Source organism: Pteropus medius, unplaced genomic scaffold (assembly GCF_902729225.1).
Source record: "Pteropus medius unplaced genomic scaffold, Ma_sr-lr_union100, whole genome shotgun sequence".
Classification (NCBI taxonomy): domain Eukaryota; kingdom Metazoa; phylum Chordata; class Mammalia; order Chiroptera; family Pteropodidae; genus Pteropus; species Pteropus medius.
Genome location: NW_024354502.1, coordinates 26,314,620 through 26,327,373, shown reverse-complemented (window position 1 = coordinate 26,327,373; position 12,754 = coordinate 26,314,620). Strand labels below are relative to the sequence as shown.

Here is a 12,754-nt window from a genome sequence, read left to right as displayed (position 1 = left end):
TCTGTTATGGTATGGCTAAGATTATCTCAGTATATAAAACTTTATCCCAAGGACATTGTGTGTGTTGGGGTAGGTGGAGATGTTAGAGGATATTCTCATCTTTGCCTCTGTGGCCTCATAGTGTCTCCTTGAAGCCAGAAGGAGAAGAAAGGCCCAATGTGTTAACAGGTATTTGGAAATTGTCCTTGGTGTGCAGGGCATTCCATCTCCTGCTGGGATGTGGCAGGAGGTGTAGAGAGGAGGTCCTCATGGGGATTTCAGAGTTCCACTCATAGAGTATCCTAAAATGTCAATAAAAGACTCTTTATTCATAAATAACTGATATGCAGTAATTTACGTCTGTACATTTATCTCAAAGTCTGTAACCATCCAGTTTTTGCAAACTACATAAAACATCCAAACCATCCATTTTGTTCAATACAATATAACACAGCTGTTTGGCATTACCAAATATATATGTATATATATTTATAGATATGTACATGTGCTGAAAAAGAAGCCAGTACAGCCTTTTCTAAGAAGTCCATCCAAGTATTTACTGTACAACATTCAGAATTTACATTGATAATACAAGGCACAAAAAGTGTGGTATGAAGCCAAGGCCATGCTTTATTCAAACTCTCTTCCGGCTTGCTTGCTCCTTCAGCCTCATGTCAAATTAAGTGTTCAGTTTTTGTTTTGTTTTGTTTTGTTTGGGTCAGCTTTGGACACATCAAATCTGAGGGTAGTATGGGGTTGAGATGTGAATGACTTGAAAGAACTAGCCCCTCCCCCTTGCCCATGCACTTTCCCCAAATAAACAGCACGAAATAAAATGTTTTGAAATTCTTCCACACAGAAATGGAGGTAAACAATTACTGATATTTTTTGAGTTTGGGTAGAATATCCCAGTTTTCCTCTAACTACTTATATTTGCAGTGTTTCTAGGTCGATGCTTATTGGATTGCATGTACCAATTAGAAATTGCTATGAAGAATGGAAAATTTTAAGTCTTTATTCCAGTTTAAAAAAGGAGAAAATCATTTCCCTGACCAGAAAATTCCCACAGACTGAGTTTTTCCCACTTTCTTTTAGAGAAGTTTTGAATGAGACTTACCGACATTATCTAGGACAGGCTTAGTGTTTCTGATAGAAATTTTTTAGTTACCTTCTGATGAGGGGGATCTCCGTTTAGCATCATCATAGCTCACTGATAGAGGGATGTTAGACTTATTAGATCTATTTTTGATTGTAATGTCTGTGTTTCAGTAATGGGGTCATAAGGCATGATTTTCTGCATACAAGTTCCCTTGGATATCTTTCTCAGAACCACTGTTAAATCTACCATATCAAATTTTAAAGGAATTGTACAATTTGTTAAATTTTGGCATTTGTTTATAAATAACGCTTGAAATAGTGAAATATTTTGGGGGGGTTAGCAAAATTTGTAACAAAAGGATATTTATTGTAATCATGCCTTTTGTAAAAGTATTTAACATGTTTTTCCATTCATGCAAAGAATGATATTAAATTTAGTGATATATTTCATAATTTAAAGCTATAACTTTTTGAAAAGAGTTTACCTTCTGCCAAACTCAGTATTAGGGTTGGGGGAGGACATTTTTAAGCTTAGGCCTAAACATGAAGCTTACTGCCTGTTTTATCTTTGGGTTCAGATGGAGGGTGGGTTCTAAGACACGAAGTTTAATGTTGCTGTCTTAGACTCACTTCATGAGGACAGTCCAAATCCATGATCTTCACAGCAAAAGGAAAAAGCAAAGTAGCTGCTTCAAAAACCACAATTATTCTATGTGAGTTAAATTTCCTACTTCAGATCACAGTACTACACACTAGTGACTAACAGCCAGGTCTGAATTCCATCCCCTTTTATCTTTTGAAAAAAAATACAGCAAACAGATGGCCACTGTGATTTTTGTGTACGACCCTGGAGTGGGGATGTGAGGAGTCCGTGGCAGACACTGGCTCTCCTAGAACTGCTTTTGCGAAAAACACCACACGCTGTCAATACAGCCAAACAGCTTTGTAACTGCAGCTTTTGAAAGAGTTTGGAAAGTAAAAACACAAAATATGCAACACATCTAAGATTAGTAACATTTTCACTTTGTGACATTTGACAAAATACATTTTTGCTTGTACTTCAGGAAAATTCTGTGCAGACAGAACAGTGGAAACTGCGGAAATGGTGGTCATCCAGCTTTTGGCTAAAGCATCAATTTTCAAATACAGCGTTATGGCAACTAACACCAAAAGGCTAGTAAAATTTTGTCACTATCTGTAGGACAACATTTTGCTCTCCCATTTGCTGTGGATGTCACCCCTGGTCCAGTCAATGGGAGTTACTAAGGATTCAAAACTTCGCAATGTTTCATGAGGAAAATTAATGAAAATGGGCCACACAATGGGCCAGAGAAGCACATTTCTCAGCTCCTTCCTTCATGGTTCCTGTAACCTTCACAGATCTAGAACAAAGACCTCTGAGAGAACTTCAGCTTCAACACATCTGGTAGCTATATTATTCAACGCCTTTACAGAGGGACTAAGAAATTGAGGAGAAAAATGGCAAAAAGGAAAGACAAAATTACATTGAAAGATCTTATGACATTTTGAAATTCACAAGTAGTTTTGCCAGAAGTTTGGCAAGTGAAGAATACTATCTAATCTAAAACCAATTATATCATTTTAATATTCTAGCTTTGCTTATCAATCTTACTGTTGAGAATTTCTGTTAGGGAAAAAAGTTGCAATAAATCTAGAACTTTCAATGACTTAATATCCCCTCTCAAAGTCAATCGAAAGAAAAACATAAGGACCACGGCAAAGGATAACACTTGTGACCGAGATAAAAATAATTAAAAAAGGAGAAAGGTTCCCCTCTTAAAGAGAATGGCGTCATTTCCTATTCATCTCTTACAAAAGGCCAATGCAATTTTTGTTGGAGTACATGAGTTTTATGAGACTTCGCACCGGTAAATAAAGTTTGCATTTAAATCCATAGAGTAAGCTTCCTGTTGGCTTAAAGGATTTTAGTGTAAACTGGTTAGACCGCACAAGCAATGTTGTAAAAACTGTAAATTAACTTTATGATGCAGTCTGGTGAAGTTGTGAAGGGCACCATTTTGGTGGCATGATTTTAAGTCATGTTTAAAGCATGACTTAGACTTAAATGCCTTTGAGGACTGAAAGACTTGACATTAAGCGGGATATTTTGTGAAAATTTTAAGTAACCTACCAAGTTTTCAATGCCACTTTCAATTTCTTGGTTCATTTTGCATTAGGACAATAAGGTTTCTGAAGTAAGCGCCTGGACTGACAAGTAAATCTCAAGAGGGGCATTTGTGTTGTGACAGGCAAATATTAAAATGGAGTAAGGATTTAGGTCACAGTGAGCAACCAGAAGTTTTGGTGTCAGTTAAGTCTATCTGATCTGCAATTTCATGCTCCTCCTACTATGCGTACACACACCTTGGTCTGTAAGTCTCACAACCATGGGTTCTTTTTGGAATTGTAAAATATTGCAGAATCCTGACATGCAATGGCCACAGAATTTCATACATTTCTTTAGACATCCTATGTAGGATCCTAGCAGAATTAAGTACGAGAAATGTAAAGAGGGAACAAAATAGACTGAAAGGTAGATTTGAACCTTGGGCTGAAAGCATAGGTGAATCATGTTAATTTGCTTCCTTTGTCACTCAATATTATATGATCAAGTGCATTTATAAAACCCAGACCCCCCCAAAAAAAATTCCATGGAGGAAATTTCAGACAGGAATTGATAACAATCACTTAAAATATCTAGATCGTAGGGAAAACATTAAATTTTTTATCTGTTTTAAAATATAAAAATATCAAAAATCTAAAAAGGATCTGTGTGAATTCACAGAATAGATGAAACAATTATAAGGCCAATTAGAGGGGAAGAGGTAAAAAGGGTAGGATGGTTTAAAACAAAAATCCCCCAAGAGGAATACTAACAATCTCTACAATGTCTCTTCTATTAGTTATTATTCAATAGTTAATGCAGATTCTTTCTGCACACCACCCGTGCCAGTTACTCATGTTTATTTTGGCGGTATTGACCATCAACTTCAACTTCTTTCTCTTTCAGAAATTATATCAGAGATGTCAAATAATTTATACTTCCATGCTTTCTCTCTATTGCTCCCTGGAAGGAATAAACAAGTCGAGCACACTAGCAAGGGATGTTTTTGTGATCTAGATATGGTATTCTGAAAATATGCTTGACAGTTCTAAGAGGACTTGTTCTATGTAACATGACTTTGGTTCCTGAGAAAAGCAAGATGCTTTTGAATTTCATGTAGCAAAGCCTTCTATCAAGTACAGGGGACCATGTATACTAGACATTAGTTAGAGAAAATGGCCAACACACTCAAGTGTTTTTTTAATGCCTTACCCATGGTACCATAAATTCATCCCATCTTTAGGTCTTTTTCACTTAGTTCACAACATTTTTTAAAACATGGGATCTATAAAAACATTGTTTAAAAAAATCGATTATATCCTCAATGCCAAGGATTCCCCACTTCCCCCATTCCCTGATGATTTTTAATTTATTCTAATGCAGCCAACCTCTAAGTAGCTGATCAGCCTTGTGGTTCATCTAGGTCCTTGACTTTGGTTGTCCTGATTGTGGACAGCTAATTAAAACATCCACCAGAAGATGAGCAGGAGCAGATCTTTTCATCTTTAGTCTACCAAGACATACTGTCAAATGATTAAATAGGATAAAAGATGGGGTGAAGTGCTAAGATGGGGATCATGAATTTTCTGTGGATTTCAATTCTCCACAATATCACTGCCTCTTATTTAAAACATAAAGCAATATGTTAATGGTGCTACAAAGAAAGCATACTTGGCGAGGTCGAGTTATCAGAGCTTGAAGGCTCCCTGAACTGTGCATATGGTTTCTAGGACATTGCGGCAGAGGTCTATTTACTCGAATATAATTTAAAGCAAAGACTATGTGCTAATTTCCTAAGCGGCAAAAAGAGGGTGACCTATATATAGCCCTATGGAAAGAGTTGGTGATAACACAGTACCAAAAGGCTAGAAAATTTCCAAGAACCTGGGTTGAAAAGTACAGTAAAACCTCCTCATCTCCTTAGAATGACAATGTTGGGGAAGTGGATCAACACCTGTATCCTAGAATTACAGCTTATTCAAGGCCTGTGGCACCTGCAGTTTGTTTCCTTGGACCTAATTTGACCTCTCATCTCCAAATCCACATAACAAGTTGTGTGCTAACAGTACTCTGCAATTTGAGTGGCTTAGCTAAAACTAGAGATGGTCTTCCTTTTTGAGTTAGAAGAAATAAATTTTTTATATTGAAAAGTCTAATTATGATGCTTGAAACCTCTTCTCTACTATAATGGGTAAGGAAAGGAAAGAATGTGGGTAGATCTGTCCTTGGAGGAAATGAAGGTGGCGTACACTGTAAGAACTAGATTGTGGTCTATCTTACCTTGCCTTGTTTCTATTAAGTTGCTAGGATAGGTAAGGAATGGGTTGGTGCTGGTGTGATGTACTCAGATTCTAAATTCGAAATGCCCTCCTTGACATTGTTGAAGTCATACAAATGGGTTTACAACCCATTTCACTTCTAAAAGCCAGTTTTACAATGATTGCCGACATCACAGATGCCAGTTGGTAGAAAACTCTTGACAATCTGGTACCAGAATCAGCTGGCCCTTTGGGGCATATCATTAAAAACCTGTTTCAAAACATGCACTTATACATTCTCTGCCTTCCCAGCTTTATTGTAGCTCATCTTTTTTCCAGTTACTCCTATCTAGATAAGCCCTCACTTTTATCCTTGCCACCCTGAATCTGAGAAGTTCATCAAGTGTTAACCCTTGTGTGGATTCAGAGGAGACAGTAGAGCCCTCTTTTATCTAAGAGAGGTTATACTTTTCTCTATTAACATATTTTACCTATATAAGTTTCAGTTTCTCCAACCAGGGAATCTCACTGATTGTAAATGAAGGCTGAATTCCCCAAATGCCACTGGGCAGAGAGCTGTCTCTTTCTTCCATTTAAAGCAAATGTCCCGAAGCTGACCATCACTTTATCTCTTGAGAGGAAGTGGACTAGAGTCCATTTTGCCTGCTGTAGTTAAAGTCGGCTTCATCGAGCTGGGATTCCGTAATGTTTGAGAGTTTCGTGTGTGTCCTCCCAATCTCTTCAAGGGCACAGGCCAGGGAGTCAAGGTCACCATCGTGCTGATGACGAGCTTCCCACAGGTTCAAAATGACAGCAGATGGGCTACTTTGTGTAGCAAAATAAGATAAATTCCTAGACAGAGAGAGTTAAATAAAAAGAATAACACAACAAAAATGAAAATAGAAATAAAGGAACAAATAAAAATCACTATAAGGGAATTAAAAATGAATTGTAATGGCTATCTTTACAGGAGTACAAAGCTCCTCTGAGGCAGGTCTGGGGCAGTTAAGTTTATATCCCAACACATATCCGAAATTGTATCCTGGGATGTTACCAATGACCTTCTTATCCTCTCATTCTTCTTTTAGTCCTCATCTTCCTTGAGTGAGTGAGAGAGAGAGAGAGAGAGAGGGTGAGAGGGAGAGAGTGTGAGTGTGAGAGTGTGAGAGCGTGCGTGTGTGTGTGTGTATGTGTGTGTGTATGTGTGTGTCTATATGTATGTGTGTATTTCCCCTTTGGCCACCCCCCTTGAAAAGGTCTATTACATTAGCTTATGTGATGATGTAACTCATTCCTATTTTTTCAAGATAGCTGACCTCTCTTTGTGTCTTCCTTGGTGAACATAAAGGACTGTCAAGGTTATATCTTTGATTTCTTCTTTTCCTCCTCAGTGAGCTCATGTACTAAGTGGATTATTTATCAAGTGGACAGTGTCTAAATCTGCACCTCCAGTCTTTTAGGTTAATGTGAGCTGGTTACCGATCTCTAAATGACCTTGGAATTGCTCTAATTAGATATCTCTCTACAACTTCAAACTTATCAGAAATTTGTATAATCTCCATGCTTCCAATTGGCCCCCAATCTAACTATAACAAATATCTCAGTAATTACAATGATCTTTCCGGTCTCTCACACTAGGACACTTATTTCTGAGTCTTCCCTTGATGTCAGGTTTCTTTCTGACACGCTCATCAGCTTCACCCTTCCTCTACATTCACACTAACTTATATTTAATCTATGATCTATCATTTTATGACCTGGATTACAGCAAAAGCCTTATAGCTCTTTTTGTCTCCAGACTCTCTAATATACCCTACATTTTATTTCTTCAAGTATCAGGTATCTACTCAACTTGTTTTCAATGACTTCCTTGGTCTAGTCTCATTCTAGCTGAGGCAGTATGTATATACTTAGTATTCTTTTGCCTTTCAGTCATTAATGGTGACTTAGGTAAAACTTTGCTTCATGCTTTCAATCTATTCTGTTCATTCGGAATGCCCACTTCCTCTCTTTACCCTCTGTTTATCAAGATCCTATACTCCTACAATGCCTGGTTCAATTCTCATCTACTCTGTTTACGCTTAAATTTTCATGTGAGTAAAATGCTATAAATATCATGTGTTTGAGCTTGACCTTCTCAGTGTAATTACAGACAACTTAAGAGGAAGGATCATAGCTAATAATTTTCTGATTCTGCCACAGCACTTATCATAATACCATGACAGGTGTTTATTCGATAGCCATCGACTGAGTAATTGATTGCCGTGAGCTTTTTTTTTTCTGATGACATGGAATCATCAGTGAAAACAAAAGGTAACCTTTTAGATAATAACTTGGCTATAATGAAGACTAAGGCAACACAAAGGATTAAAGGTCACAGTTTTTCAATGGTAGTTTTTATAGCAGGGATAGAAATGTCACCTCTGGTAAAAATTCTCATGAGTTGAAAGGAGTTTCCAGAGTCAACTAAGAATTGACTATTTTGAGAGTGCTACTACTATAATCATGAAGTAGACTCATATAGCAGGAAAGTCCTTAGAAGAGAAGACAAGCTTTTAAGGGCACATTACCATTTACAAGCAAACACGCGCGTACACACACACACACACACACATACGGAGTAAGGTTTAGTGAATGAAGTGCTACTTTATTCAAAGATCTTTAAGGGACTGTTTACAGCTAGTTGGTTGCCAAGTAGTATAAATATCAGGTTACTGTACATACTTTGAGATCCAGTACATCTGAGTCTTTAATTGAGAAAGGGGAAAAGGCCAGCTTAAATGTGTTCTTTTTAGTGTGTTTTATTTTTATCTTCTCTTCCTGTCCTTCTTTCTTCACTCTGCCCCCATCCCCAATGGCCCTAGAATCTAATATCGTTATCATTTCTACACTAATAGAAATGGTAAAGCAAACCCATCTTGGGTAGTTGGAATGATCCTAGTTTCTCTTATTTAAGAATTTGTTTGGAATATGCTGCTACTTCTTGGTCACATGAAGATGTTTGTAAGGAAAGATATTATATTGACAGGTAAATAAATTGGTACACCTGACCAACATTCAGGCAGAATACACTAGAGGAACAGCTGAGAAAGAGGCAAACAGAGAGTAGGTCTGAGTGGACTCCGGGTAGGCTGTATGACAGTCTCTTTCCCTGAAATGTGAACATACTGACATGGACATACATTTGTTTCTGGCATGGGCAAATCTTTATGCTCTCCATTGTCCTTTCAAAAAGAAAAATAATGCCAGCAAGTATGACCATAGAACCAGCACAAATTTCTCATTTTATTGAGAGTTTATATTTCGTATTTGCTGTTGAACAACAATGGACTAGAGTCCTATGGGAGAAATGGGAATCCTTGTGATCCTAGTAACCCCAGTGTTACCCTTATTCTATAGCAGGGTTGACAAATTATTTCTGTAAAGGGCCAGATAATAAATATTTTTTATTTTAGGGGCCATATATGGTTTCTGCAGCAGCAAGTCAACCCTGCCACGGTGGTGTGAAAACAGCCATACAGAATATATAAATGAATGAACATGGCTGTGTTCCATTAAAACTTTATTTAGAGACATCAAAATATGAATGTCATACAGTTTTCAAATGTCACACAATATTACTCTTTGATTTTTTTTTTTTCCCTTGACCATTTTAAAAAGTGCAAAACCTATTCTTGCTACTGGGCTATAGAGAGGCCGGGAGGGGATAGGCTAGATTTGGCCTGAAGGCCATAGTGCTGATCTTTGTTGAGTGCATTCTTAAAACCCAACCTAGATTTCCAGGGGTAGTAACTATTTGAGAGAAGATTAAATTTCTTGTTTTGTGCTGCATTTGAAAATAAACCAGAGGGCCCAAACTGCTGAATCCCAGAGCTACATGTTCTGCCTCAAGCACACTGAGAGCTTCACCCTCAGTTCGGGATCTTTGACATTTCAAGACATGAAAAAAAGACCTGGGCTTAAAAGCACAATAATACAGCTTTAGGAGAAGCGTACAGAATAAGTTTTGGAGGTTGTAATGAATTTTTGTCCCGAAACAATTTTAAAAACAAATTCATAAATCCATGGGTGGGAGAAGGTGTTACAAATACATCTGCCTAGAGGAAAAGAAGCAGAGTGGAGAATGACTCCTGCCAGCCACTTGGTTCTGAAAAGTCCTGCAAATGTCCTGATTTGGAGAATAGGCACCGAGGGCTAAAGGAAACTAAATGATCAAAAATGGCAAAAATATAACTCATTTGGCACAGGTCTCTTAACATACTGGAGCAAGTGAAATGTGCTCCCCAAAGCATGTTTTAGATTTATTTCCTGAATTTATATGAGGATGCTTGCTCAGCATAACACACACAAATCTTAAATTCTATTTAATCTTAGTAGATACATATAGGAGCATATCTACCTTGTTAAAAATGATTCGGTCAGCTTCGTGAAACACAGCTATCCTATTAAACTACATTTACCTATTTATATCAGAATAATTAATATGTAAAAGACCTTAAAATCCTAATGCAATAGGCTATTCCTCAAAGATAGTTGAATTATTTTACTGCTTGCCATGTGTACAAATGCATTATTTTTTGAAAACTGATATACCAATATCCATTCGGTTATCTTCATACCTACTTTTTAAAATTCTGACTCCAATCTATGTGATCTATTTTTCTTAATTATGCTGGTGCATTTGGACACCAGCAAGCGAATGCACACACAATTCAAGGAACATTGTTAATACTAGAAAATAGAATTCATAACAACAGTTGATTTTAAACAATTCCCTAAATGTCTTTGATTTTTTTTTTTTTTTTTGAAATGAGAACATTTAGCAAAACCAGTAGTCCTGAAATTCAGGTGAATGCTTTTAAATAAAACTTATTTTTTTCTCTTTGAAAAATGTTTAAAGAAGTGAATGTTTGTTCTCATCTTAGATGCTTCAAATTGTTACTTTTTTACGCACGGAACTTTGGGGAACCTTTTGTCATAGACTTTTCAAATTCTGACCAACTGAGGTAATTTTGAATAATAGATTTTTTTTTTGTGGTGTCATAAAAATGCTGTATGCCATGCAGATAAGATGATCTGCTCTGTAAATTTAGGCATTTATTCTATATCTTCAGTTCCATTTATTTGTCCTAAGCCCTATATACTCAATGACTTTATCTTTTCCTTTGGAACCCTCACTGAAAGAGTATAGATAAACTGTAAAAACTACATGTTAAGACAGCCGACTAGATTTATCCATGTAAGCTCATTGAGTAGTAATAATGGTTTATGAAGTTTAATTTCCTTTGTTGAGCTTACATGCTTTTTATTTACCTGAGTTCCTGGAAGTTTTATTACCATGATTAATTTCATCTATCTGAGACTTTCCCCATCCCCGATACCCAGTTAAGATCCCATGCTTTATGTGGAAACCAGAGCAGAAATGGGAACATGAATCTTTAGCAATTTCACTACCTGGACACAGGCCAACTTATAATAGTATATATGCGTCACAAACTGAATTTTTATGTAGAATCTGTTTTCAAAATGTACCTTCAAACTAATGACCATGTTAAATTTACAATGGAAATTAGGTTAGATTTGAGGATTTTTGGAAATAATTACTGTGCCTTCTGTTCTCTTCTTTGGGTACAAACGGGAGGGGAGAATTGAGGGACCGTGATAAAATTCTACCATATAAGGTCTTTATATACTATTGTAACACAGGGCTAATTTTATAAAAAGAAGACATGGCTATGTGTGCATTCAGTGTGAATTTAGAGATACCACCCTTTCTTTCGTACTTGAAAGTGGTATTCAAATGCAAGTGTCTTAGGGAATAGTAACATCTAAATCCTTAAGCAGTTAACAGATTAGATAGTAGTTACATAGGAAGGTATAGATAGGTCTGAGCTCTATCTTAGCCCTGCGAAAATGCACTGAAGAGCTACCAAGAGTACACTGCACTTATAACTGGATTTTTGCCTGACTTAGTGTTCCTAGTTCTGGCAGACTGTGTGTGGCCGATAAGGATCTTTTTTTCATTCTGAATTCCAGATAACAAGCTTTTATTTTAGTTACTCAGAACCATATTACTAGGGGGGCAATATACTTATTCACAAGCTAATTGTGAGAATGAATTCCCTTCTAAAATATAGCAGGGGTCCACATTTGAGCTGCAGCCTAACATCCTTAGCATTGAAGATACCTCATACCAGGTACCATGTCATAACTTCATTCAGAATTTAGAATCTCACCCAACACTTTCAAGTAGAAAGGAGCACCTGCACCTGTAACATGAAGGCAGCAAGTATGTTTATATCTAAGTCAAATTATTTTTAGACTGCCACTTACATCTAAGTCAAATTATTTTTAGACATTAAAAAGTATATTTAAAAAATATCTTCTTTCTGAGTAGACTGACAGTCCAAAAAGTGAAAACTAAGTTTAGTTGCCTATAATAATTTGGGAAACATCATTTTAAGAATAGAGCATAATCCTACTGTATCATACTAAGTAGAGAACAGAAACATAGTCATAATAAAAAAATAATATCCACACAATCATCCTAATTCTCTCATTTAATGAAAGCCTCTTATGTGACCAAAACCAACCCTCTGTATGGTTCTTTAAGTGCAAATAGAAGGAAACATCCTAAATGGGAGTAACTGGACATATGTAAGCATTTGGCTCATTCATCAAGCTTTCATCTACAAACTTCAACTTCACTAGCTACTCAACAAACAGCAACGTAGCTTTCAGGATAAAGCAAGTTAATGTTCTATTTTTTAAGACTAGTACAAAATGTGCATTGTAATGTAACCTCTGCCTATTATCCGCTTGTGCCTTCAAATGAAAGAAAGCTGGTATAAAGAGGAGAACCCAAAAGGAGAGAATATAGGCATTTGCAAATGTGCTGAGTTCCATTCTATTTTTTCCCTAGGAATGGTGTCTTTTTTTTTTTTAAACTTCTTCCTATAATTTTTTAAAAATATTTTTTCTTGTTTTTAATTACAGTTGGCATATTTTAGTTTCAGATGTACAATATAGTGATTAGACATTTCTATAACTTAATCACTCCAATAAATCTAGTACCCATCTGACACCATACATAGTTATTATATTATTGACTATTGGTACCTTAATTCTTTATGGCCAATAAATTCAGCAGTAAAATTCCGCATAGTTTTTCCTTCTGCCTAGTCCATTATTGGGTTCTTGAAAGGAAATAGCAAGAATTCTTTCTTCTTTAGAAAATGTATTAAAAGCTCCGGTGCTTTCAGGACTTCCTGTGAGTCGCCAAATGAGAATAGAG

At 36.5% G+C, this 12,754-nt stretch overlaps 1 protein-coding gene across 2 annotated transcripts in view; it reads right to left on the bottom strand.

Moving 5' to 3' along the window:
* Positions 1 to 287: 287 nt before the first annotated feature.
* The window catches only part of UNC5D (unc-5 netrin receptor D), a 480,798-nt gene continuing 468,331 nt past the window's right edge, over positions 288 to 12,754 (bottom strand). For both annotated transcript variants that reach the window (XM_039853533.1, XM_039853535.1), the window contains exon 17: positions 288 to 6,312. In XM_039853533.1, the coding sequence (XP_039709467.1) occupies positions 6,108 to 6,312 (205 nt within the window). In that variant the 3' untranslated portion in view covers positions 288 to 6,107. The remainder of the gene's footprint in view (positions 6,313 to 12,754) is intronic.